At 37.1% G+C, this 27,267-nt stretch overlaps 1 protein-coding gene across 1 annotated transcript in view; it reads right to left on the minus strand.

The window, feature by feature from the left end:
- LCP2 (lymphocyte cytosolic protein 2) overlaps positions 1-22,969 on the minus strand; it is a 32,482-nt gene extending 9,513 nt beyond the window's left edge. The window contains exons 1-13 of the mRNA XM_082489686.1: positions 22,791-22,969; positions 19,137-19,199; positions 15,485-15,531; positions 7,325-7,390; positions 6,259-6,290; positions 5,391-5,425; positions 3,863-4,061; positions 2,992-3,092; positions 1,647-1,716; positions 1,353-1,436; positions 570-595; positions 460-479; positions 249-353 (exon numbers count right to left, since the gene is read on the minus strand). Coding sequence (XP_082345812.1) covers positions 249-353; positions 460-479; positions 570-595; positions 1,353-1,436; positions 1,647-1,716; positions 2,992-3,092; positions 3,863-4,061; positions 5,391-5,425; positions 6,259-6,290; positions 7,325-7,390; positions 15,485-15,531; positions 19,137-19,199; positions 22,791-22,868 — 926 coding nt within the window. The 5' untranslated portion in view covers positions 22,869-22,969. The remainder of the gene's footprint in view (positions 1-248; positions 354-459; positions 480-569; positions 596-1,352; positions 1,437-1,646; positions 1,717-2,991; positions 3,093-3,862; positions 4,062-5,390; positions 5,426-6,258; positions 6,291-7,324; positions 7,391-15,484; positions 15,532-19,136; positions 19,200-22,790) is intronic.
- Between the last annotated feature and the right edge of the window lie 4,298 nt (positions 22,970-27,267).

Here is a 27,267-nt window from a genome sequence, read left to right on the forward strand (position 1 = left end):
TTGGAAGTGAGTCATGCCCTATGTAATGGTTGTTTGAGATATGACTGGAGAGAGAGCTTTTTCTGCATTCACACTTTTCTGTAGCTTACGGCACATCCCATGCATATTCATAAAGCAAAACTTTGATATCTGCAGACACTGTTGTCATGCAGTACCAGTAAATTATACTATCCTGTGTTGGTTGCTTATCCATATTTTTCTTAAATTTAATTTATCTTTTATTAAATTTCAATTAAATGAACACTTACTTTGCAGGGGTTTGCTTCCTTAGAGGAGATGGATTGCCTCTTTCATATCTGTCACTTGGTGGGACAGGAGGTTTTGGCATCATTGCTAGCTGTTCCCCCAGGGATCTAAAGCAGGAGCAAGATAATGAAATAAAGGCACAAAGCTGCTTACTAAGAAATAGCTGGGTAATACTGACATTGAGACTCTCATTTCCAGAGGCAAAACTCTTACCTTAACTGTGAAGTCAGAGGCTGTAAAGCAACAAGGAATAGTTAAAAGAATGTGTAAGTGTAACAAAATAGGTGAAAAACATCGATAAGCAATAACAAAAAAGGCCTTACCTTTTCAGGAAAACCTGGCTTCCTCCCTGAAAATAGTAAAAGCTTACATTTAGAAAAAAATAATTTTAAGATAATTAATTAAACTTTCTATGAAACAAACAAGTTTTGAATATAATTGAAAGTGAATTTTGCAGATTGAAGCACTCAGCCTTCTGAGATGTAAGCCAGAAAAATATTTTGGCTTTCCAAGAGACGGCAAAATTGCAATATCTCTTATTAAAGAAAAATCTAAAAATTTTCAGTGTTGCATGTTTTAGAACCAGAGTTTCTATGGTTCAGCTTTGAATTAGTGGGTACTTTTATGCTGCTTTATATACCAGATGAAAGTGTTTAGATAATAAAAAAAAAAAACAACAAACCAACTTTCTTTTTCCTACAGTTTTTTTCAGTTCTCAGCATTCTTTTAAGTCTGGATGCCAAATTACTTATAGTAGCGTTTGCAGAGTTTGGTTAGCTTTGTATACAAAAGTTATTTCCTCTTTTAACCTGCTAAATATTTCGTTGTTCGTTCGCATAAGTATTACATCAAACTTTTTTTGCACAGGGATCTTACAGTGACTTTCTGTTCAACTAGTCCTGAGCTAAGGTCGCTACTTTCTAGATACAATGTCTCTCAGTTTCTAAGTACTGGTCACATTATTTATTTGTAAACAGATCACCTTGTATATGATTGGATTACAGTGCATTTGGTTAAGCCTCGTTCTTTTGCATGAATGATATTGAAACTGATAATTTTGAACAATTAAAAAAAAACCACTGATATTAGCTTAAGCAAATACTGACCTGGTACAGGACTTTCTCTTTCAAACGGTGGAGCAAGGCGATCCAGTGGGGGTTTTGTGCTTCTATCTATAGAAGGTGCTGGGGCTAAAAACAAAGGCTGTGTAAGATGATTTGCTGGTATAGGTCAAAATATCTTTGTTTTGCATAGCCAGGAACTAGTGATACTTCTTAGAACAACAAGTGAGGCTTCTGTATATATAGTAGAAGAGAGTGGAGCTGAGGAGATAAAGGCAAAGTGAAATGCTATGTAGCCTGTGGGGAAAGCTTTGCAAAGAGAAAAGCAGCTGTACTTACGTTTCAAAGGCTTGATATTTCTGTCTCTACTCAAGTCATTGTTGCTTGGTGGAGGAGGAAAAGCTGGCAGCTAAAACGAATATTTTACATGTGGTTAAAGTGTGTCTTCAACTTTCTGTTTTAATTTTAGTATATTAACCCCACCACACCACATCTGCCAATCTTTGTCTCTGGTACAGCACAAGGAATGGGTCTCTGCTCAGCGCAGGAAGGATAGGAGCCATTAACACTCCTGAAGAATGACCTACATACATGGATTTCTGTTAGATGCAGAGTTGACTCCATCTGTTTCATATCACAAGGAATACTCTAGTGGATGTTATCTTTGGGGAGGGTCTGAGTATTGTCAAAGGAAGCAGGAACTTCAACAATGCTGTTGTATCTTTGCCCCTTCAATGCAGCAGGTGTTAGTTTTGAAAACTGGTATTGAAATTAGTGGATGTAAATTTGAAGTTGAGAAATATGTATTAAGTCTGTGTTCCTGAGTGTTACTGGCTGAGGCAGGAGGAGAAAGGACTGTTCTTTGTTATGGGGAGAGCTGGGGTCAAACAGCATTGTCTTGCCAGCAGCTGCAAAAGATGTTTGCATCTAAACCTAGATTTCTCTGGACAAACGCCTTCCAATGTTCATTCTTATTCAAAAAAAAAAAAAAAAAAAAAAGAGCAGCAATTTAGGACATCAGTTTTGAGAACTGTCTTGAGAACTCATGATACCTAAGAGTCTTGTGTGTTTTATTTACATGAAGTATGACACTGGATCAGACCAAAAGTCCCTCTGTCACATCCTAAAATTGCCTTTACTTGTATACATTGGTAGGTCTAATGTACATCTGTTCTGGCTTACAGTGAACCTATAGTGCCAGTTGTAAACAGCACAATAGCTTTCCATTTTGAAGTATTCACAGGACAAAAAAAAAAAGGAAAAAAATCTGGGTCATCGGGGTTCTTATACAGTTCCTTATACTTTTATGTGGTCTTGATTCAATTGGACAATTGCTAGAAGTATAGGTTGGAGAGACAGCATTTTTTTCTTTTTACAAGTATAACCAAAGAAACAAAAAGGGATCTTTTACGAATCTGTAATTTATATGGGAGAGGCATTCACAAGTAGGTACAAATTTCCAGTGTAAGAAACAGCCAAATAATGGGAAATAATTTAATATATTTGTCCCATGGAATTTAACTGTTCCGTGAAAAAATGGTCACTCTGTGATAGAGTTCAAATCTATTTTGATGGCTGAAATTATTCCTCTACATATGCTATCTGAATAAAAATAGCATTACACTTTGACTTCTAAGAAGGTACTGGCATAGGATATAGGTGAAATATTAAGAAAGAGACATACAGAAGCACCCCTTCCCCCAAATGAGGCTGGTACTGGGGATGGGCCAGGTCGCTGGGGTGGTACTGGAGGCTGATGTGATGATCTCGTTGTTGGAGGTCTGTCTGAAGAAGACAAAAATCCCAAACTAAACAACTACACAAAGGGTTTGGTTATTTTATTCTCATTAGATCTTTATGAGAAAGAGCCTTTGCAATCACCTACATGCTTAAGTTACTATATCCTAAAGACATTGTTGTAGTGTCTAATGGACAGTTGCTTTATGCTCAATGTTGTTTTGGGAGTTACAGGCTTGTCTGTCCCTTTGGTGGTGAGGTGACTCCATCTGCTAGTCTGTTGGCCCACACTATTTATTTTCATTCGCTGCAGTGCAGCAACTGTGTGAAAGACCAGCCAGTCTAGATGGCAGTTTGGTACTCCTACATTTGACTCCATAACTGCAAGCTGCTGAAAAATCAGACATAAACAAAATGAGAAGCAGAGGAAGGTGATCTCTTTCTTTTCCCAATTTTGACTGAACTTTTTTGCCACTTTCGTGACAACTTGGTGTGTTCAAGGTTGCACTACTAAAGCTAATACAGTGTGCGTATATGTTTAATTTCATGCAGATTCAAACCAAAGGCCAAACAATGCACACATCACGTGAAACTAATCTACTCCAACAGAGCTTGTCTGAAGTAGAAAATTTAGGTTTAAAAGTCACAAAGCCACCAACATGCAGTAAATCTGTGTCACTAAACCTTGTTCATGAATTACACTGTTGACTTCAAGGAAAAACCTTCTATATTCCATTATCAGCCACCTAAAATGTGGCTGACAATGTGTGAAAATATAATCTACAAATTATTAATAACACTTCATTTTTAGTAATTACCTATATAATCTGTGTTGTTTGCAAGTGACTTGGCAGGAAATATGACATTGTGGTGTGCTTCATCGTTATTGGATGGAGGTGGCTCGTAGCCATCACTGTCATGTTCTGCTTCCTCAGTTTCTTCTGTTGGTGATTCATAGTCAGCCTCATCTTCCTTTTCCTGGTCATCGTCAGGGCTTTCATAGTCATCATCTTCATCCTGGCAAATGTACATGAAAGACAGATGCTGTGACAGGATACTAAACACTGCAGTACAATTTTCTTGTGGCCTTTCACTGTGGTATTTTTCACTCTGGAGGGTATCACATTTTTATGACTGGTTTGAGTGAAAAAATTCTCTGTTGAAATAAATGGGGAAAGGAGGTAGCATTTAATTAATGCATACAGCACTCGACAGCTTAAGAAAGGAAACAAGTATTTTATAACAGTAACTGCAGTGGGAGGTCAAGATAAGGTGTTAGCTTATTGAAATGCACAGTGCCTTTGTTTTAGGTAACAAACAAGGCACCAGCAAACAATTCAGTGCTTCCTAAAAACACACTGGAGCATCAGTTGATGCCTGTTGATGTTCTTCCTTACTTAATATCAGGTACTCTACAACCTGCAATTCAACTATTTTAAAATGCGTCAGAAAAAAGGAGGCCTCTGAAATGGGTCTTGGTGCCCTCCGCTGATCAGGATGAAAACAGCTTATACAGCTTGCAGGACCTAGTAAGAACACAGTGAAAATCCAGTAGTGGTCATTGCGCACGTCTTCTGTGCAGTCTGCTGAGGCTTTCAAGAAAAAGACTATTCAGTTTGTCATTGGTATCTTGGCTGAAAGTTCCAGACTAGCTCTGTGTTGACATAGAGCCCAGCTGCTCTACAGGTGGTTATTTTTACCTTTTGTGCTCCTAAAATAGCTGCAAATCTCCTGAAAACTAAGTAGCAGGTGGTTTTTAAAAATTACTCTCCATTTTTGCAAAAAAAAATTGGCTCTGGACTGGACATCAGCCAGCTTTTTAATTTAGCTGACTGAGTTGTGGATGCTTCGTGTAATGACATTTACCAATGCATTTTCTATGCCAAAAGGCAAAAGGAACTTTTGCAGTCTAGTTGGCTTCAAAAAATTAGATTTTTCAACAAACCAATTCTGGAGAATAAAATGGCAAGAATTTGCCATTGAATAACATAGCAACCTTTCCTATACTAACCACCCTTTTTAAGAGCTTGAAATAGGTATATAAAATTCAGCTGAGGTTCTGTGGAGACATGGTAGTAGACTCAGCTTCTACTTGAACCAGTTGTATAGGACTGCCATTCTGAAGCTCTGCCTTGCATTACTGGGGGAGACTCTTTTCTCTGTGAAGAAATTTGTATGCAGCTACTCCAGTCATTCACGGTCCTGCTTCTCTTTCTCCTCATCCTAACAAGCCCTGCCATTGCTCCATCCATGCGTGGTGCCCAAAGTAGAGAATGCAAGAAATGATAGATCTTACAGAAGAGGTAATCCATTCAACCAGTAGGTTTTGTTAATCCTGATACTCACAAATGAAGACCAGCCACCATCTTCTTGACTGTATCCTGTGTAAAGAAGCATAACCACAGGCTTCTTAGCATGTGCAACTTTAAACTGTCAAGATGTAACTTGACAAAAAGGATACAACAAATCCCATAGCAGTTCTGAACCACAATTCTATGTCACGGGAACAAGGCAGGTCTTTCAAAGGCAGGCAGTCATGAAAGGTACTATAAATAACATTCTGATTCAAAACTAAGAGTATAGCTGTTCTTGTATGATGATATATGTGCTATCACTTCAAGTTTGTCCTACACTTCCAGTTTTAATTATAATTTGAAGTAGAATGCTTTCAGAATGAGCGAAGACTTCTTATCTGTTTGTTTAATACTATATTAGCTTTCATATCAAAAGGTTTTTTAACTTCAGTAGGACTGGGGGAACATGGTAGCTTGCAGAAATTTTAAGTGCTCATGGCCTATTAAGAAAATAATTGAAATAAAACTTCAGAACATGGCAGATGGCTAGCAGCTTGCCTCTCTAATATAGGGTGCTGCTAGGAGTAGGGGCCAGGGGCAGAGGTGTCGGAACAGAAATATATAAGCGCAGATACTATGTATTGGGTTAAAGAAAGGCAGTTTGGGGATGCTTATGTAAGTATCTCTGCTCTTGCCTTTCTTAAACATCTTTTCTATTTTAATTTTTTTTTTTTTTACCTGTTCTCTTGTTCTCCTGTAACTACTCTTTATTATTTCTGCAGTTTCTTCATGCTCTCATTTTTTCCTGTTGCTGCTTTGGCTTCCCCCCCCTCCCCCACCCCCCTGCAAGGATTAACTTAATATTTTAATATTTTTAAACACTTGTTGTTGTTAGAGACTATCTGCCAGTACACGCTTACCTGGATTTTCAGGACATTTTTGTGTTTGTGCCCTACAACAAAGATACAAGCAAATAAATTCCTTGCATTTGCCATTCTTAAATGTTTGAAGCATACTAAATCTATTGCAAATAAAGGTAATGGTTAGCCTTAACAACAGAATGAAGTATATATAGATGAGTTTAACTCTGTCCAAAATGCCAAAGCCACACTACTTCATATTTCACATGCAGGGTCCTAAATGTAAGCTAAACTGTCTTGAAAAAAATTCAAGTCAGTGAGGTTCAGTGTTTAGAAACAAGGGGACTCAGTAAATAAATTTACCAGGGGCCCCAGTCCTGAAAATAGAAACTTTATTTACTAACTCCATTCAAGCTGCTGATAGTCAAGTTTATAAATATTTGTAGGGCTGATAAATATTTTTATGGATTTCAAGTCTAGTTTTGAACTCTAGTTAATGCAAGGGTGTAAAATCATGTTATCAGATGATGTAAAACCATGTTATGTAGACCAGACATCCAAGGTCAGGCTGGATGGGGCTCTGAGCAACCTGATCTAGTTGAAGATGTCCCTGCTCATTGCAGGAGGGTTGGACTGGATGACCTTTAATGTCCCACCCAACCCAAACTATTTGATGATTCTATTTTTGTTGTATATGTAAATTGTTCTTTTCTCATGCAATGTTCTTGCAATTTTTGCTCGTTCTATTGCAAAAATATTATATTAATGGTAAGTCATAAAGTATTTAAAAGTTTAACAATATAATAGGTCTGTGAAATGCATTCATGATGACTCATTAATGCAATAACGTATGCCTAGGCTTTATAGCATTCCTAAAGATTGATTTACTCAGGTGGAAAATTGTATGAATTTATAGGTTACTTGGTTCTGGACATGGCAGAAGTACCTAGGGTGTACGTGGGCTCAGGCTTTGATATTCTTAACAGGTGACATTAACAACACAGCATTTTATTTTATGTGATTTCTAGGCTATCCCTCTGAGCCACGTATTATTGATCAAATGCAAATCCGTGCAGAAAAGATATATTGAAATTTTTGAAAAAGAAAGCTGAATTCTTTTACTTACCATTTTGGAAGGAAAGATAGCCTCCCTTCATTTCTGTTTATTTCTTGACTTAATTTACTTACAATTCTGTTTAAAAGAAACACAAATATAGTTTAAAAAAAAACTCCTTGAAATTTATCAGTTGTTTTCATAGCTGCTTTCCCTCAATATTTGCTAAATTAAATCTGGTAATTCAGAATTGCTATTTACTATGTGGTAAGTATATTGAATTTATCATCTTCTACAAAGTTGCACTATAGCATATCCAATTGAAAACTAGACTGTTTTTACATAGATAAAACCCCATATTGTTGGATCAAGTTTAAAAATAAACATTAAACCCAGCAAGCCTTAGAAACTTTGGGTGTGGTAGACATCACGCGCTAGAACACTGCTTTACATAATGGTGATTGCGTTTGTATTACTTTGCATGGAAAAAGCAGATAATGCTTCAGGAAACAGCTTCTACCAAACTTATGGTTGCAAAAGCAGGGATTAAATGTACCCTGTGTCTGCTGCATTCTTTTTGTCTCTCTCCTTCCGCAACCAAGATATACCTAATCCAGAATCTCTCCAGTAAAGAAGGTGAAAAGGTTGATTTAGTTCCATGTTGTAACGCATTTGCAGGACAGGACAAAAATATTCATGGAATATTCGGCCTAAACCATGACAGTACAGCAGTAGGGTGAATAACGACCAATGAAATGCAATCTTGAGTAATATTTCAGTCAGGACCATGCATTTATGCTGCTACTATTGCTGGCATCCATAGCCAGCACAGGTATCTGGGACTGCGAGTGTTTACATTGACTGACTCCCTGAGAACAGCTCTGAGGTTACAGGGCAGTCATTACTGAGATTAACAGAATTAAGTCCACTGACAGCAACAGAATTCTGCTCTGCTAGTAAGGAAGTTTGCCTCTATGATTATTTTGTTTCAAATAAAGTTTTTGTTTCAAAGAAAGCTTATGATGAGTCATGGTCAGATACTTAATTCTCAGTATTTCTTTTTGAGGAAAGTCCCACCGAGAAAATCCTGTGACAACCAAAGCAAATTGGTTACATACATCTGGTTAAAAAGAACCCATTTTACTTCTAGCTTATATTATTCAGGTCTATCAGAGACAGTAATTGTGGAAATAAAAGTAGTATGAAAAAAAGTCAGGAACTCAACATGTCTGTTTACCTCAGATTCTAAATTCTGTAAAATCTTAACTTTATTGTTTGTTAGTGCAGAATTCTTTTCCATACTTTTTAGATCTGGTCAATCAACTTTTATATCAGCATTGTAAAGTCTTTGCTTATGGCCAGAGTTACCACTCTATTTTGTTTTTCTTCTTCTTTCATGTCTTTTTCTGCTACTCAGCAATAATAATCCCCTAGTTTTTTCAAATGACCTCCTTTGTACATCTCTTTCATGTCTAACTGATTTTCTGGGCTGGAACTTGAGGAAGACAAGCTTTGAAGCAATCTAATACTTTTTAAAAAGCCAACAAAAAAAACACTTTTTTTTTTTTTTTTTCATCCTGAACCATCTAAAAATCTTTCCATATTTTGACTATCCCTTCTCTTGCCCCTGCTGCTTTCCTAATACCTACTTTACTGTAATTCAGATTAAAAGATAAATTCAAGGCATAGGGTTGCTCTGTTTTATTATGGAAAATGCTATGGGGACAAATCAGGCTGCCAGTAAGTATCAGAGTACAAGCAATTTCAGATCAGTATGATTGTGCTGTCTGAAAAGGACAAAGATGAGTAATTTGAAGTTAAGGATATGTACTCAGGGATCCAAATATGAAAATAGAAAGACAGAGGAAGAATATTTTTTGGTTTTTCTTTTTTACGAGAGTACTTGGCACTCTTCTGATTGGAAGCAAATATGTCATACTTACCCCTTTTGAAATAAACACATGCATAAATGTTAGTAATTTAAGAAGCAAATCTGCCATCGTTACCCAAGCAAATTGTATAAAGCAAGAAACATGCCAAGTTATGGACATAGAGCTCCTCTTGCTCTTCTTTCCCAACCAATCAAGAAATTTCCTTCTGCTGCAGGTGATAAGGATGTTGCCGTGTGAATAATAAATTCCATGTAAAACATCAGGAAATGTTCCGGGGTGAACAGTGCACTGCATATACCAGTGCTTTGGTTAAGAAGTAGATTACAGAACTTGTGTGTGGCTTATTCTCTGTTGTAGAAGAGGCAGAGGAAGGATCTTTCATAATATTGTGTTTATTTTCAGCTAAAGAAGGAAAATGAAGATCACTGGTTTTACAGCTAATACTTCTTTTAGTTCAGAATTCCATGAGACAGGAGCATTTGGAAGCTTTCTGGACTAAACCTGGGCTGGCTGCTGTGAGGATTTACATCAACTGATTTTTGAGGAAAAACTGAAAGGAAAAAGTTGCTCATCTTATCGTGCTGCCAAAAAAATGAGTCATTTGCTGCTTAAAATACAGTGTCTAATTTTTACTTCAATTTTATTTGAAATGCTTCAAACCAATGGCTCAGAGAATTTATTAGAAAAAGGCAAGAAAGGTAACACTTTACAAGGAACATTATTAGAGAAGATCAGTGCACTGAGCAGCTGAGTCTGTAGCCATGTGAGGAAGGAAGTACCAAAACCACACTGCTTTCTGAGTTGTGGGAGTGGATGATAGGAGAGGATAAGGCAACAGCACTTGCAGAAAATGTTACTCAGACTTCTCTTTCTCTTTCTACCTCCTCTGCCAGACACTTAGCTTAACACTGGCAGGAAGTTGAAAATAAAAAAAAAACACCACACAACCAACCCCCAAAGCAGTACTCCAAAATTCGCTTTCGTTCGCTTAACTGCAGATATTGTTGTGAGTAGAATCCAGAATCCATTCTACCTGTACTGGGATAAAGGACTTAAGATGGGTGAGAGAGATGGAAGGCAAAGTCCTCAAAGGCCAGGAAATTGCATATAGAACACTGTCAAGAGCATAGTTTGTGATGAAGTCTTTGTTTTGACCTTTGAGAAAAGTGTGTTGGGCAGATGCAATACTATTATGTTGGCTTCAAACCTGACTGAGTATCAGTTATGTTCTAAACCTTTCAACAATCTTTAGCATCCCATCTGAGAGAGCATGTGTGCACACATTCCCTTCTGCCCAAGACATACCTTTTTAAAAGGGCACCACAGATTTCTTAAATTTTAGGTTTGTGCTTTGAGACTGTCCTCAAAGTAGAGGACTTTCAGACTGTGCCATGTTTGTAGGCTCTGAATCATCGTCCCATTCAGAATGCAGCACACTTACCATGTTTGAACTGGCAGATGCAATTATGTACTTTAGTGCAATGATGCTCTTTTTATTACTGGAAATTTTCACAAGTGCTATGGGGTATGCCATAAGCTTTCTGACCAAGGTTGAAAAATTCAAATCTCAGGTTTGTCGGCAACCTGTCACTGAGGATAGCCAAAGGGATCAACAGCCTGTATTAGTACCTTGACTTACTGAAAACTTGGAAATGTTTTCTCTCAAGATAGTAAACAATAACAGTAGCAAAGACTGACTTCAGTGTTTAGATCATGGTTCTGGTATCGACCAACCACCAACATTATTTTGAATGAGATCTTTGCTTTTTCTTGTTTATTAATTCTGACCACATTAAGACACATTCTGTTGAACGTACTTTAAAATAGTTTGCAATACTTACGTTTGTTATCCACAAGTATAAATCTTTATGACCTTCTGTGACTGCCAATAGTGATGAGCATTAAGAAAACTCCACGTGTTCCTTAAGCTGTATATTGGCCTTTTGTTTCCTTAGGTTTGTATCAAAATGTTAATTACAACCTTATGATTAGGTCTGAGTTTCATTTAGTGCTTAAGATAATGTCTGCTCTGTGTAAAATATACCATATCCCTTCCCTTTTTCACTATTGTACCCCTTACTCTTTCAGGATGCAGTGTGTTGTTTGTGAAGCTTCAGGTGTGCATGTTAACCTAGTGGTATTAATATTAACTTCAATAGTTCTTTCATAAGATATAATGAGTACAAGAGTAATGTGAACTAGTTCAACAAAAAAACATAACACTGCAGTTTTTCATATTGTTACAAAAATGCCAAGTGTTAAGCATAGTGTATGTTTGAAGAAAACAGGTTGCAACTGAATTAAGCTATTAATAACTGAACAAATTGTTAGGTCAACTGTGATGCTGTCTCTTACTTAGGATGATAGCTGCATTCTTGATAGCCCAATCCCTAACACTGATGGTCATGCCACAATTATTTATTTTAATTTCTCAGTGGGAAGAGGAAGAAAATGTGTGCGTTAGGTGTTCCTACCAATAGATTACTTGGCCCAAATGTTGCCGCTCCTTAAAGGTCCGTGGCAATGTGATAATGGCTGAACGTCTCCTGAGCCATAAATTTCCACTAAATCTGTGAACAAGTTAAGTAGTGAAAACTCTTCGTGGTCTGGAACCTGGAGACTGGGTTCCACCACAGGTAATCATGCAGTATCAGGTCTTCAAAGATCCTTCATCAGTGCCATAGCAGATCTATGTAGGTCACTGGAACAGATAGGGATTTAACTTTTCATAGAATGGCAACTATGCTTACATTCTTAGGCTTACTTATGGTTAGTATACTTAAAAGTAAGTATTTTACCAAGTGATTTAAAGCTGATACTCTGTGTCATCAAATAGACATGTAGAATTACTGTGTGGTGGCATTTTCTATTTAGCTTAAGAAGTGTCTGAAGCTCAGCATGTGTCCGAGTACTGCCTTTTGAACTGAAGCCTTAAACCAGTCCAAGAATCTCGCTTCACTCCCTCTTCCCTATGTCCACCCAGAGCCGTTCAACCATGACACAGAACTGGCAAAGACCAAGTGGCTTTTTCCACCTCCCTCTTGTCTAAAGGAAAGGGTGAAACTGAAGTGGTGAGTAGAGCTAACTGTACTCTGCCTCTTTCTCTGGGACCTTGTACCTGAGCTACAACTTTGATTCCACTGTGCACATAATAGGGAATGAAAGAAAGGCTTCCATGTTAAATCAAAATATAGCATTAACTAAAGCTAATTTTCTAAACTTCTCCCTAAGATTGCTTTAATAGTCACATAAGTGAAAGAGGTCTCATGGTTCCAAAGAGTGACAGCATCATCAATGTAAATATTCTGTAAAACTTCATATTTATCAGAGAAGCCCCAAATGGAAGAATAGTTTCAAACTTGTGGCTTTATTTAAAGGCCTAGATACTACAAGGAAAGGAGGGCACATGGGTTTCCAGTTGTCTAATGCTCTGTTTGGTACAGCTTTACACATAACTCAAAGATGAAGAAAACTTTTGGTTTTGATACTCTCAAATACTCCATGAAACACTCAGTCTTTATTCAGTCTTCGTTTTCCATCCTCCACAAGATATAATGCCTGAATAGGCACATGGAATAGATTTCCTTAACTATGCCAGTGAAGATGACCTTGCATACAAGACCTCAGTATTTCTGGCAGGTGGTGACTGCAAACAAGAAAGGGGAATCCCTACTGAGGTAAAAGGACTGTGGAGTTTGTTATGATCCCTCAAGAAACCTATGTGTGGCCTATACACATGCAGGTGCAGTGAATCCTGTGCAGACTTCTTGTCCGTTAGGCCTTTTGCCTGCAGAAGGGTTGCCAGAATAGAACTTGCAGGACTGTCTGGATGCATCGGCCACTTTTATAAGGTGCCCTTATATATGTAAAATTTTTAGCAAAGTTTTCAATAAAGAGTTCAGCCCTTTTAATGTAGAGTTTTAAAGATTTTATGAAGAATTCTAATTTTCACAATGGTGTTTAAATCCTCTTTTGGTATTTAAAAAGAAGCCAAAAGAAGATTCATAAAGATGTGGACCTGTAGCATGGTTGGTGGAGATTAACTTTCAAAATAGTAACTCTGTTCATAATAGCAGAAGATTGTGTATGTGGGGGGTATTAGTTTAAGGAAATGGCCTATCATACTTTGTATGATACCTACTTAGACACTTAAAGCTTCTTGTAAAAGTCGCAGAATCATCCCCAAGTAATGACACAGTTATATTCAAAACTTGATCAGTAGATTTGCTCAAAGGTATATACTTAGTAAAACCACATACCCAGCTTAGGAGAGCTGTATGGATGTAAGCTGTGGTTTGCAAATCTTACATAGTTGCAAATGCTGGGTTCTGTTCTCAGTACATGTAGGTCAGCATAACCCCGCTAAAGTTACTGGAGAACAATCTCTCTTGTATATATACCTTTTATTCATTCCACTGGCCAATGCTGTAAGTGTGGTGCTTGCTATTTCTATTAAGCATTTTTACAGAATATGCTCAGATTTTAGCACTTTTAAGTTTCAGGTGTGATACGACAACATGCTAATGTGTATTTCAGCTTGTAGAATAACTCTTCCTACTAGGTGAGGTTTGCATTATGATTGAAAAGTAAGGAGTGAATGTGTTCTAGAAGTCAACAGCAAGCACTTTCCACCTTGGTGAGAGCAGAGAGATTCTAAAGCACTGAAATTATATTAAAAAAAATGACATGTTTTTCTACCCATGAATTTTACTCCGTTGGGTTTTGTTGTTGTTGTTGTTTTTTATTGTTGTTTTACATTTTTTTTTTAATGGCAACAAGTTCTCTTTCCTATTAAATCTCTAAATTGTTGTTTTAAACAGTGGCATAACATGGAGGACCCCACATCACACCAACCTTTTTCCATGTATATTCACAATATTCTAGTGAATTGTTTCTGTCTTAGTGAGCGTGGGGAAAGCTAAGAACCAGAACTTTAATTCGGATTGATTAATTTACTTTTGTACTCAGTTCTTCAAGTTGTGCACCAAGCTTCAGTCTTCTTTTAAAGCTCTTGAATTCAAGTTCTCTTCTTGTTGAGAAACCCAAAAGATCTGTTCACTTTCTGCTAGAGTGTTACAAGGTGCGCGGACTGCGAAAACTAAATTTTCAAAACATTTTTGAGATATCAATAGATTAGATGAGGAGATAGGAGCAACTCCACATTGTCAGATATCGTTTTAACTATTCACCTATGACATTAATCTCTTGTATGTGTGTGTTTATTAGACCTTCCACTAACCACTTTTGACCACGAATTTGAAAGGAAATCACCAAAAGTTCTCAAAATTAAAGGTTTAAACAAGGCAATTTTGCCAAAGGACTGTTAAGGAGGGCCACATTACTATAGAATTATAAGCAATGTGTTTTACGGTATGGTAAGATGAGTTTTTCACAGACAATCTGGTGTAACTCTGGTCCCCCAGTCTCAGTAACCGTAGTTAAATGTTGCTTTTAATTGACAGTAAGTTCAAAAATGCAGAGATATCAGGGCCTCTTTTTATTATAGCATCAGGGTCCCCTTACTAACACATCATACATGACTAATCCCTATTATTGGGAAACTTATTCTATGAAAATGTCGATATGATCTTAAGAAATGTCATGTCCAAAGCTTTCGAATTCAAGTCCTTGCATATCTAATCCGAACAGCAGTATCCTTCCGCCCTCAGATCTAGCCACCAGCTTACCCATGAGTGCATGAATGTGACAGACCACACAGGTATTTCAAAATGTTTCAGTATTCTTAGCTTCACCAAAACATGTCACAGAAGCTCTGATGCATCAGAAAAGGCGAAGCAGACTGGATCTCCCATAGCAAAATCAAAATATGCATAGAGAGAGTGAGCCTGGAACTGGGAAATTAGCAACAAAGATATTTAACACTGAATCAAATGTTCCAGCCTGATTTATCTTTAACACCTACCTAAAGGAAAAGCACATGATGAAAATCACTTGAACTCCTCAACTGTTGTGTACATACCTGACATTTTATTTACTTTGAGTTAAAGTCAGCAGTTAAGCAGTGAAAAGAAAAATCATTATTCAAAGGTACACTCGCAAAAACGTTTAACCTTTGTGTAGCTGCTGTCAGTCAAAGAATTTATGGACGAGTTCTTTTGAACGCCCCCCAGACATTTTTTTTGCATTGCATCATTGTGCTTGAGCAGTCATGACAACACTCCTTTTATTTTGGAATATTCTTCTTTTTCTGTCGGTACAGTGCAATAAACAGGCCTCTAACTGAATCACTTGCAAATCATTTGCCCAACATTTCCTATGACTTTTCACTGCAGACCAGCTAAGAGTATTTTTACTGTTAAATTGGTTTGGTTTTACTTACGGCACTCTCAGTTTGGGAAATTTCTGAATATCATTTTCAGACATGTTCTGAAAAGGAAACACATGCTATGTATCACAATATTATCCATGGAAGACCTTGTGACTTACAGAAGTGTGCATATTCAAAAACGGGGCATGAAGTTTCAACCGATAGGAACATAAAGTGCATAGAAAAGCAATGCAGGGTAACAGCCTGCCCATCCCATGGCTCCAAAGAGACATGAACCCATTTTAATAAAAAAGCCTCTCTCAATTTTTTTTTGTTTTGCTGGATGTTGGTTTTTACTTTATGTTGCTGCCAGTTGTATTAAACTAGCTGGGAGGTTAATAAATACCATGTGTATTTGTTCACAGACAAAATACTTCAAAATAATCCCATCTAACTTCAAAGAGAAGTATTTCTGTAGCTAAAATGTTTTAATGATAGTTTGTTAAGAAGATATGTAAGGACAAGTAAAATCTTAAACCAGGTCTTACCAGATGAGAGTTGGGTAAATTTGTTTGTTTACCAGCAGGTGAGCCATTCTTCCAGTATTGATAACAAATTAATGGGACTCTGTGCAAAGTTAAAGTTAAGTAATTTGCTTTTCTGATTTGGGTTCCAACCCAGTTCTTTAATGGTGTTATATTGTGACATTGACTTACATGCAAGGTTAGAATCCATAACTGCTCTGCTTCTCAGAAGAACTGATATTGTCAAAGATACTTAAGCTAAAGCAGGTGAATAGACAGTAAACCAAAAAATTCCAGAACTATTTTGTCTTCTTTTTTTTTTTTCCTCTTTTCTTTCTCTTGCTTTCTGGATATTGCTTTTCATTGTACATTGCCATCACCTAGCATACAGGAAAACATATCCTTTATGTATTTATTATTGAAGAAGTCTTGAGATACTATAATTCATCTCAGTGGACAGTGGCAAACAATTAATAGACAGCTACATCCTGCTGATTACAGGTGTGAACTCAACAGAACATGCATCGTCTGCTTGAAATCATCAGTGGAATTATTCCTGGCAATTTTGGAATTAGGCTTCTCACAGTAAATATAAAAGGACAGGATATTTCAAATGCTTTTTTAAACACTTGTAGTTTTAAGGCAATGTACGATGAAATGCCCTTTGTAAAGGGCTGTTCCTGGTAAGGAAGGCAAACTTCTACCATAGATTCTGATTTTATGCTATTTTGCTTCATGTCTTTTTAGCACAGCTAAAAAATATGGTATTTAAATGACTTCAGAAGCTAGATTTATTGAACTCCATGTCTGCTTAGTGAAATCAAGCAAAGTTGCACATGACTGCAAATTTTTAGACTAAACCTGCAAATTTTAAAATAGAGCACCATTTGCTGGACTTTTGTCTAAGAACCTTATCTGTAACATCACAGCATATGTAAAATCACATGTTTTAGTGGAGATGTAGCTGGAAAACTCCTTGGATTTAAGAGCAGCCTTGGCAGCCTAACAAAAATCTTCCTAGAATCTGGGATAGGGGGTGAGAGTGTTTCTTCCCCTTTCAACCATAATACAGCAATTAGATTGCAGATTACTCCTGACCTAAGCTGAGATGTTCTAAGTCTTGAGAGCTTTACTGATGCTCCTGCAGAGAGAGTCAGCTCCTCTCTTCTTCCATCATGCACAACACCAAATTTAGGATAGATTAGTGTAATATGAAAAGTTTTGTGAAAGTGTTTTTTTCGGTTTGATCACAAGCTTCGCAAACTCTTTAGAACATGCATGATAGTCTGGTTCTTTCTGTCCTTCTTACTGCCAACAATAAGAAGCTTCTAATTACAAGTTGGTTCACAATGCTATCAATGATTTTCAGGACAGAACAAATCCTATCTGTGTTTTCCAGCACTATTTTGCCTCTGGGAGTACTCATAGGAGTAAAACACAGAAAAAAATGTACCCCCTTTATGGAAATGTCCTGCAGGATTTACTGAAGAATTGTCATTTTTTTTTCTGAAGACTTTTTAAGCTTGTCTCTTGGAATTCTATTCTGGTGATAAAACTGACAGCTATTATGAGTCTAAACTCTCATTAAAGGGCCATGTTGTTATTTTAAATATTAGAGAATTTTATTAGAGTAAGTTACATGGAATCCCTCTGGTTTTATTCCTACTACATCTCAACTGGACTTTCCTTGTGGTAGCCAATAGATACAGAAATGTGACTTTGAAACCAGGATGTTGTTCTGATGAATAAGACAGGAATATTTTTACAGTCAGGTTTACCATATAGATCTGGCAATAGATACAAAACCTGCAAACACTCAATCTTACCAGTTTCTTCTGTGCAAATGTAATTTGGCAGTTTCCAATAACTTACAAAATGTAAGAAGATATTTCTTAGAAAACTCATTCATACTGAGAAGCAATTTTATCAAGATTGCATTGTACTCTAGAATATTCCACTTAAAGTCTCCTTTTGTTGTTCTGCTTAACAAGAGAACGTTTTTTGCATTATACAATTGACAAGTAGGTCAAAAGCTTAAAAAAAAAGTCTCAGCAGGCATGAGCACCTGCTTGCTTGCTTAATAGAAAAGCATCCTTTGAATCTTATTAAGATGCTTCTGAAAAAACACTGCACTCTGAGCTATGTAGTTACAGAAACACTTTGGAAATAATAAAAAATTACAAAAACCACAGTTACTGCTTTTGCTATTTGTACCTCACAAACGTCCAGAATTTCATAATGCTTCCAGAGCAAGAACTCCCACTCCAGCCACAGATCCTTAGTGCTCGAGCTAAGGAGAATCTCTTAGGGGTTAGTAGGATAAATTCTATGGCACACATCTGAATAAATCTAACTCCACCCAGTAAAAGGGAGGTGTAATACCCTGTCCCTAGGTGCTTGAAAGTTTTTATGTTGCGTTTCAATGAAATGTCAAAAAGCTCGATAGGTTAGGACAAGTAAATAAAAAATAAGAAGGCTTTAGAAGAGGTATGAATAGATTTCCCCATTATGACTAATTATACAGATCGTCAAAATGACTTCTTTGGGGGAAAATAGAATAGTTAATATTTTGGAAAAAAAAAAGGGGGGTAAAATGAAGTAATAATAAAAGCCCTTACACATCTTCATGGATGTGTATTTAAGACCTGAAAACAGCAGCTATGTCAATGGAAGTTGTTAGCTTTTGTGCAGTTAAGTTGTTGATAAAGCCTGGAGCAGTGTTGATTTAAACCTACTGGGACTTTGCTTACTAGGTTTGGTGCTCTTGTAGTTCATTGATTTTGTGTATTGCTGCAGAAGAAATCTAATTTTAACTAGAGAGGCATGAAGTAGTGATTACAATAGAAGGGCAGTCATTCTGACCAGGTCTGTGTCTTCTTTAGCAGAAGAAGGCAATTAATAAATGTGAGTTTTCTGTAGTTAATATTTGAAAACAAGCACTTCCTATAAAGGAAGAGATGAATTCAAGATAAGACTGTGGTTTTATAACCTCCCTGTCACTTTAAAAAATACTAAAATAGATGCATATTAAACAACATGCTTGGGTTCTCAGCGTTCCATATTTAAATCAAGATGTTTGCCTGATTTTAGCAAAGACATTTACTTCTGGTATTTATACCGTAGTAACCAACTGTGAGCTAACGAGGAGTCGAAACAATCGATTGGAATTTTACAGGAAGGAATTTTACAACTCTACTTACCAAAAACCTTTGCCCATTTATGCTGTGCTTTCTCACGACTTTCTCACAGTCCTTATACTTCAACTGTCAATGAAAAGAAGATGATTATTACACCCCTTAATTATAAGAATAAACACGCATAGCTTTGGGTAGATACTTCAAGTTACGTTTTTGTATGCTTGAGCCTGTCGAAAAGGCTCACTTTGTTCTGTAAATGTGGATTTTTAAGACAAAGATTCTTCAGTGGACTTGAGGATTTTCATCCATTTAGGAACATGTAATTCATCACATTTAAAAACCACCTCCCAGTTGCCTGGCCCAAAGAAATATTTGGAAAATAGATAGTTGTGGTACTGACTGGTATGAACAGTTGCAGAAAACAGGAAGTACAGCAAAATCCTTAGTATATTGGAACACTGAAACCCTGATTCCAGTCGCTGAATTCATTGTTGTGATCAAAAGGCTTCCTCTTCTTGATGGAAATGTTGCTTGATAATCCTGGAAATTATCTATAATACCTATAACATTTGGAAAGCTTTTCCACAATATTATGTTTTACATTAGCATCTAGGACAAGGACAGGCATTTTAGAAGTTGATCATGTACATAAGAAAAGAAAACTCCTGGTCCTACCAGCCAAAAATTTAACAGTAATTTGGGGGATTTAGAAAAAAAAAAAAAAAAACAAAACAAAACCAAAAACAAAACCACACAAAAAACTAGCCTCATTTAGGAAGACATGACTCTTAAATATTTCCAGTGGGTGTCTTAAGGGTTTTATTTGAACAGTAGTAGCACAATGTGAGAACACAACTTATATTTTTGATCCTGCTAGAATACATTTTGTCTGTTTAAAGCCGATCAAGTCCATACCAGATGGAACCCAAAGAGCAGGCAGATGAAGTGACTTTTTGGAGCCTTCAAGACAGAAGAATGGTTCTGGTCCTGCCGAAACCTGAGTTAGTGAAAGCTATGCAGACAAATGATCATGTGTTGCTGGGATAATTCCCCAAAAGCAGATAACATCTTATAGAGAGCATCATGTCTTTTCTTAGTTCTATTCTAGTTATTCATTTTAAGGAGTAATCCTGTAACTTGGTGTTATATGAGGGCAGATGCTGAAAATATCTGAACAGCTGAGAGAGTATTTTAGGAGCTACCTTCAATTACTCATATGCAGAAACAGGCCTAACTCTGTTAAACATTTTAGGATACAAATTAAGACTTCTGTGCAGACTGAGGACTTAAAACTGTAAATAACGTCTCTTTCATATAGTGAATGCTATGTGAAGCACAAGTCTGTATGCAGCAGTGGGCAACTGCTAGACTTGGTAGAACACACCAGTGTGACTGAGACCTAATCTCTTTCTTAAAGTAACTGATGAAAAATGCCGTTTAGCTATTAAAAATAACCCTCGGGATATTACAAATATGAACATCTTTGCTTTTACTAAAAAAAAAATTAAAGTCTTTAGAAATATTTGAAGGTTTGGTGCTTTATTGGTCCTTCCCTATTTTGAATGCATGGTTTAAATTAACATAGGCTTTAAGTTAACATACATAGAATCATAAATTAGATGTTATTACTGTTAAGTATGAGGAATTCTTATTTGATAGAAACTGAAGACTTTATTCATGCCAGTAGTACATCATAGTATTGTTACATAAATTACTGGTGTGTATGCTGGCTGAATTTTGCTAATATGAAGGTGTAAGCTAACAATGAATTGATGAGAATATTACTACTGCCCTGTGTCATGACTAATCACTTCAGGTAAGAGGAGATTTGAATATGATTGTCCTTTGAAAATCATCCCACAATTATCTCGGTTTAGAAGGAAAAAAAATTGCTTATCCCTCTTGGACTTGAGTCCTGGTCTTTGAACATATGGCTGCAGGCAAAATATGTGAGTCAGATGCAAATAAAGCATTCCTAAGGTATAACATTCAACCTTTTAATGATATGTGTGAGGGAAATCGTATGAGTTTATATGGGGAGAAGATCTGGTCACTTATGGCAGTTGGCCAGAGCTGTCTGACTTAGGCTGACATTATTGTCTTACACAGATTTCTTAGATGATTTTAAGCAGCTTTTGCTCTGATTCACCTCCCCAAAAGTGGAATGCCAAGATTATCTCTATCCTGGGGGTATCTGGACCAGTAGAGGGGGTGTACTCAAAAATTAATGTAACGGGGCCTTTTCAGTTATGATAGAACTTAGAGTTAATCCTTTTATCACTGTTAAGGATATCATTATCAGCTCTTTCAGGAAGCTGTCTCCCTTCTTAGTCTCTTGGAAATGGTAATCCAAACCACTATGCACCAGTGTTGTAATGTTTTTTATATTTGTCTGAAGTTGTCTGTAGATAATTATCTCATCTGTTCCATCTCCAGCTCTTCGTTTCGCTTTCCTGTGCCATTAACCCCTGCACTCTAAAATTAGAGGTTTGCAAGTAGTTGGCAGTTTCACTTCTCTGGAGATTTGGTAGACATAGACTTTGTGTTTGATCTACTTGTCTTTATTAGCTAGTTTTGCATTCTAGCGTCAAACTTGCCTCAACTCCGCAAAGAAAACTCTCATAGAGTTATAGGAGCTGTTGAAACAATACATTTTGCATGATTTCAAAATGAAGCCCAAATTGTTCTAGGTTTTACAAGTCTAATCTGACAGCTCACTTGAAAAGTAACCAGCTATGCCAGCATTGCTTGGAAAACCTTCCCAAATCTTCTGATTGATCTGAATGTTAAATTCCAGGCTGACCACCTTGGGCTTTGGGAGGAATGTATTCAGTTGCAATGGAAGGTGGAGCAGGCCCTGTCTCCGATGTGAACTGAAAAATGAGCAATTTAGAGAGAATGCACAGAAATGAAATTTCAGTAAAATTGGCTGAGTTACACATTCCTGAGCAATTACAAAGGCGTCAGCATCACTGTGCAGAGGATATATATTGGCAGTGAATTCCTGCCAATATGGCAGTGAATGTCTTTCAAAGTGGAAACTCCTCTGAATTGTAAAATGAAATTTAGAGATTGTCACATGTGAAAAAGATGTCAGAAGAAATAAAAGTTCCTAGCTGGTCACACACGGTAACGTCAGAAAAAGTAACGGTGACAGGAAAGAAGGGGTATCTTGTAATCTTGAGCTGTGAGTTTTGCCCAAGTTGTTTTAGAATAGGGAAGTCAAACCAAAAGGTGAAAGGTTTTTCTGACTGAGCCTAAAAAAATTAGGAGTCTGTGTATCCACAACTGGTAAGCTCCTGGCTGGATTCTCATGGATGTGATTAGCAAAGGCATTCAGAGGCTCATTTGTAAATACCGAGCAATTTGAAAAAAAAAAATCTCCTCTGAAAATCATTGAAGACCTAGAAAACTTGTAATCTTCACACATTAAATCTTTCTACAACTGTTAATATATGTATGTCAATGACTGTTGTAGTAAAGCGTATATTTTCTCTGAAAGGCCGTGAATTTCTCTTATACCCAATTTAAAACACACTTTCAAGATTCATTTATATATTTTACTGGCCAGTTTAGCTTGGCTTCTTAATTGTCAGTGGTTTTGCTTTTAGTTTTGCAGCAAGCTTTGCCCATTATAAAAATATGTAAATTTAGCACAAACAACGCTACAGTAGTTTGCTCCTCCATCATACAAAGATGTAACACAGTTAAACTTACCGTCCTAAAATATTCTGCTAAGTCATCTGGGTTCCATGCAACCACGTCTGAACGGTAGGGAATGTTTCGCAAATCCATTGTAAGTTTTCTCCTCTAGGCAGTTAGACACCATTCATAGCAGTACGATCGATGAAACAGCCATATATTCCCTGTGTGTGACCACCTCCAGCCTGTCCGGTAATTCCTCGCCTAATACCCAGCTGCTTCTGTTTAAGACCTGTTGTTTTTTTTTAATTTAGAACTACTTTGTTAGGACATCCAAGAGAGATACTGCTTCCTCTAATACAAAATGGTCTCTTCTCAGAAAAGCTGTCAGCTAGTCAGCCTTACCACTTCCTTTGTCTGAATATAAATAAGTAAACAAGGAAGCACAGCAAAGAGGTGAAAATGTTCTGCCTGCTACATATAAGTAAGCTCCTATGGACCCTATTTTCTTATAATTGCATATGTAAATATTTACGTACTTACACACTCCGTACAGCATAAATATGTTGGCATAATGTCTGCATAGACATTTGTTACTGCTTCTGCTGCTGTCTAGCCTAGGCAAGCCCCTCTCTAAAGCAGAAAACGTTCACTTAAGAGAAACTTCTTCAACTTACCTCACTACCTGAAGTGACACATCATCTTTCTTTGATTTGTACAACAATAAAAGGTTATTGTTGGAGTTCTACATAAGGAGATATGCATGAATTAGGGATGGAATTACAATCAGCATTCCTTCAAATAAGGAATCTCTCCGTCAAACTAAAAAATGGACAAGCTTAGATGAAAAATTATTACATTGTCATAGTTTCAGTGCTCCATTTTTCAGCTACCTCTAATGAGGATTTTTGTGTCTGAAAAGAATCCACAGAACCATAATACTACCACAGGGACATGATAGACAGCATCTGTCATGTATAGCCAATTCAGGCACCAGCCTATCAGTAGGTCCCTTTGGTGAGACTACATTTAGTAATTCCAAATGTGCCTGTTAAAAAAATTTCCATTCTCCCTTTTCTTCCTCCCAAAGTTGTGCTGGTATGAGTGCTTGGGGTCACTGTTCACATCTGTTCCAGTAGACTGCACAAAAGGTGGTATTTTGCCAGCTTCCTATATTAGTAAGAATAGATGCATAGTTCTGAAGCACTGGAAAGGAAAGTTTCTCTTCTTTCTAATGAAATGCATCACTCTCGTTATTTCTAGTTGTGGAAGACCTTCTAACTTTGGGTCTGTAATTTGCAAGTGCATTGCATATGAGTGCATGTATTTGAGTTCATATCTACAAGTCTCTCTAGTCCTGTATATAAGAGTTTTCCTTTTGAAATTCAGTCTGATTTAAAGTAGCTTACTTTTCTGGAGAAATTTTGGTAAATGATGGCAGCATGATATTTAAAACTCTAAAACTAAACTGCTGTAACAGCTGTTCTAAACAGTGTAGCATTTATCAAATACATGATATGGCTGTGTTTTATGGGTTCTTATTTGAAATTACCTGTATGAATCATCTGAGACATATACTGACGGTATCACAGAAATGTCATCACCTCTTCATTGTAAATCTTGGTCTGGGGACATAATAGGACTAAATTAACTTGTGACAAAGAATCCCCAAAGGAGAAGTTGTTTTGATGGTGCATTATCAGCAGTGGTGAAGGGGCTATTACACAGCATACATCTCAGACACCCAGTCACACACCATGTCTTTCAACAGAGAAACAAGTTTCTTAAAGTACAGAGACGGGAAGAAGCCTGTGCTATAATTTCAAATTGTTCGTTCTATGACAGAATTTCATTACTTTCTAATCTAATTTCTATCCCAGATCCAGCATAGCAGCTCTCATGTCAATTGGGTTATTCCTTATTTGTAGTAATGTAATACTAATTGGTCTGATCAAAATTTATTCTGATGATGTTATAGAAGAATCATAGCATCATTTATTCTGATGATGAGATAGAATCATAGAATCATAGAATTATTTAGGCTGGAGAAGACCTTTAAGATCATTGATTCAAACCATTAACCTAGCACTGCCAAGTCCACAACTAAACCATGTATCTAAAGACCACATCTATACGTACAAGAGATACAAGAGGAGCTAGGAGAAAAGCAGTCACATTTAAAGTCAATCTCCTTGTCTAGAGAGCAACTAACACAGAAATTCTAACTTGTTAATCTAATCATTATTATCCAAACTGGGATCCTGTCTATGTCACTGTGAGTACATTATAGCTGCATGTGTATTTCGTGCATTTTGCAAAACCCAGCTGTGCGAGTACTTGAGCTTTGTGTCTACCTAGAACTTCTTGTGTAATGTGATAAACACATAGGATGTGGTGGCCAAGTGAGGCTTGCTGAGGAAACATCATTTGTATTTTCTGCATTTGAATTTTCAGATAAACTGCTAGATCAGTGTAACAATTTTAAATTGCCTTTTCAACCTAGGTAGGTATTTGAACATATCAATGGAAAATATTCAACTCGCAAATAACCATGCATGAGTCATGGTCCCCAATCCCAACCAGACTGCAGAGAGTCGTTTTGAAAGATGCTTTTAAATGTCTGTCTTTGTGGCCCAGAAATGCAATGTGGCAAATCCCATATTCCACAAAAGGAAAATCTTGGTCCCGGAAAAAGGATCCCACATTATTTCCTCACTCTTTTAATTGTTCTTCTGTTCACTCTTCCTGTATTTTCCCACTTGTTTGTTATTTCTTTTTCTCTCTTCAGAGTCACTGTTGTTACCTCCAGAATTGGCACTGTCTCCCAGTGCGTCTGGTGCCTCCAGTGTCCTCTGCTCAGAGGCAACTTCAACGCTGATGGTCACCAAGAGAGGAAATGGAGAGAGAAAAAGTTTAATGTCCACACTTGTGCAAGCCCACATGCCAGAATCTCTAGTCAGATCTGGGTAGGAGTGTAAAGGAGGATGTCTGGGAAGCAACCACAGCTGATTTTTATGGAGGAAGACAGAATGAGTGCAGGGATAGCATTAGGTTAGTTAAATGAACTGCAGCCAACAGACAGGGCCACAGAGCGTTCCTGGGAAAGAATGTCAAGTTTGACAGGCTACATGCAAAAATTTGGTTGACAACTAAATACATTTCCGAGGTGACAGTCCTAACTATCTGCTGGGAATGATCACATGCTTTGGGATCTTAGCAGTTCAGTCTTATATTGCAAGAAATGAAGACACAATAAGTAGGCAGCACAAGATACATCTGTTCCATAATATAAATTGTTATATACTTCAGTTGGCAATCTTCCATGAAACGGATTTTAAGCTCTTAGATTTTCAAATGCTGAGAAACATTGACATTACAACTACTATCACATGCATACCTTTTCCGTTGTGACCTTTTTCCCCCTCTTTTTAAAGAATTAGGTCTTTTACAGTTGATGCATGCAGTGATACAACCTTCCCATACAAAATGTGTGTCTTCAAATAACAGCTGCCAATGGTACAGTTCTTTCAGATGAAGCGATGGTCTGGTGACTGATCTTTGAAAATGTGAGAGTCTAACCATTTCAGGCACCGCAGGAGGGAAATTCACACTGCCCACATTCCGCTACCTTCAAACAGCCTCGATATTTTCCAACTTCTCTCACTTCTTTCTGCTGGTCTGTCTGGCAGCACCCTGTTTTAAGTGGAGTCAAAGGCTTACTTTGAACAGCTTTCTGAATGGCTTAATTTATCTAGAATAACTCTGTTTATATGTCAATTTTCCTAGAGTGAAGCAAAAAACGTTCAAATTTCATAAGAAGTTAGCCTTCATGCTCATCTCAGTCCCAAAGCAAAGTTGATCTCTATGACATGTTTTTCTTTGCTCTGCCCAATTTTGTTATTAAAAAACTTGGGTACTTTATTACTTTTATCCTGGGAATATTTACCATTGCCAGCCTATATTTCCTCTTTTAACAGCACATGCCTTATTCCAAAGCTGTATATCTGTCTATAATGTGGAAAAAAATGCTTTCATTTTTATACCCTTTAAAAATCACTGCAGTGTTATTCCTTGCGGTCTTTAATAATCACTGAGCCACACTTTCCCCTCCTCAAATGTCCTTATCCACTATTTCCTTAATTCTTGTAGTCAAGTGTGATCTTGGTCTTGCAATGCCTGTGCACTAATACCAGATCTGAAACTGAGTCTTTGCCAGCTTAATAAAGCTCTTTTGTAGGAATGGAACTACGAGTCTTCCTCACCACCTAGTGGCTAAGTCACAGACCGACACCAAACACTAACGACTGCTATTTTTGCTCACACTGTACAAATTTGATACTTGGGTTACATATATATGGCACTTCAATGGGACTAGCAGTCGAGGTAGATGGTAACCAATCTACCTGCATCTGAAATATATGGTTAGAATAAAACTGTGTCGGAGATACTGGATCCAAATCCAATTTCACACACACACACACACAAAAAAAAAATCTGTACTGATTCATGCCTGAAATCCTAGAATACAGCCACTAGAGTGCGGCTGAACTCT

Source organism: Vanellus vanellus (genome assembly GCF_965231255.1).
Source record: "Vanellus vanellus genome assembly, chromosome: 13".
Classification (NCBI taxonomy): domain Eukaryota; kingdom Metazoa; phylum Chordata; class Aves; order Charadriiformes; family Charadriidae; genus Vanellus; species Vanellus vanellus.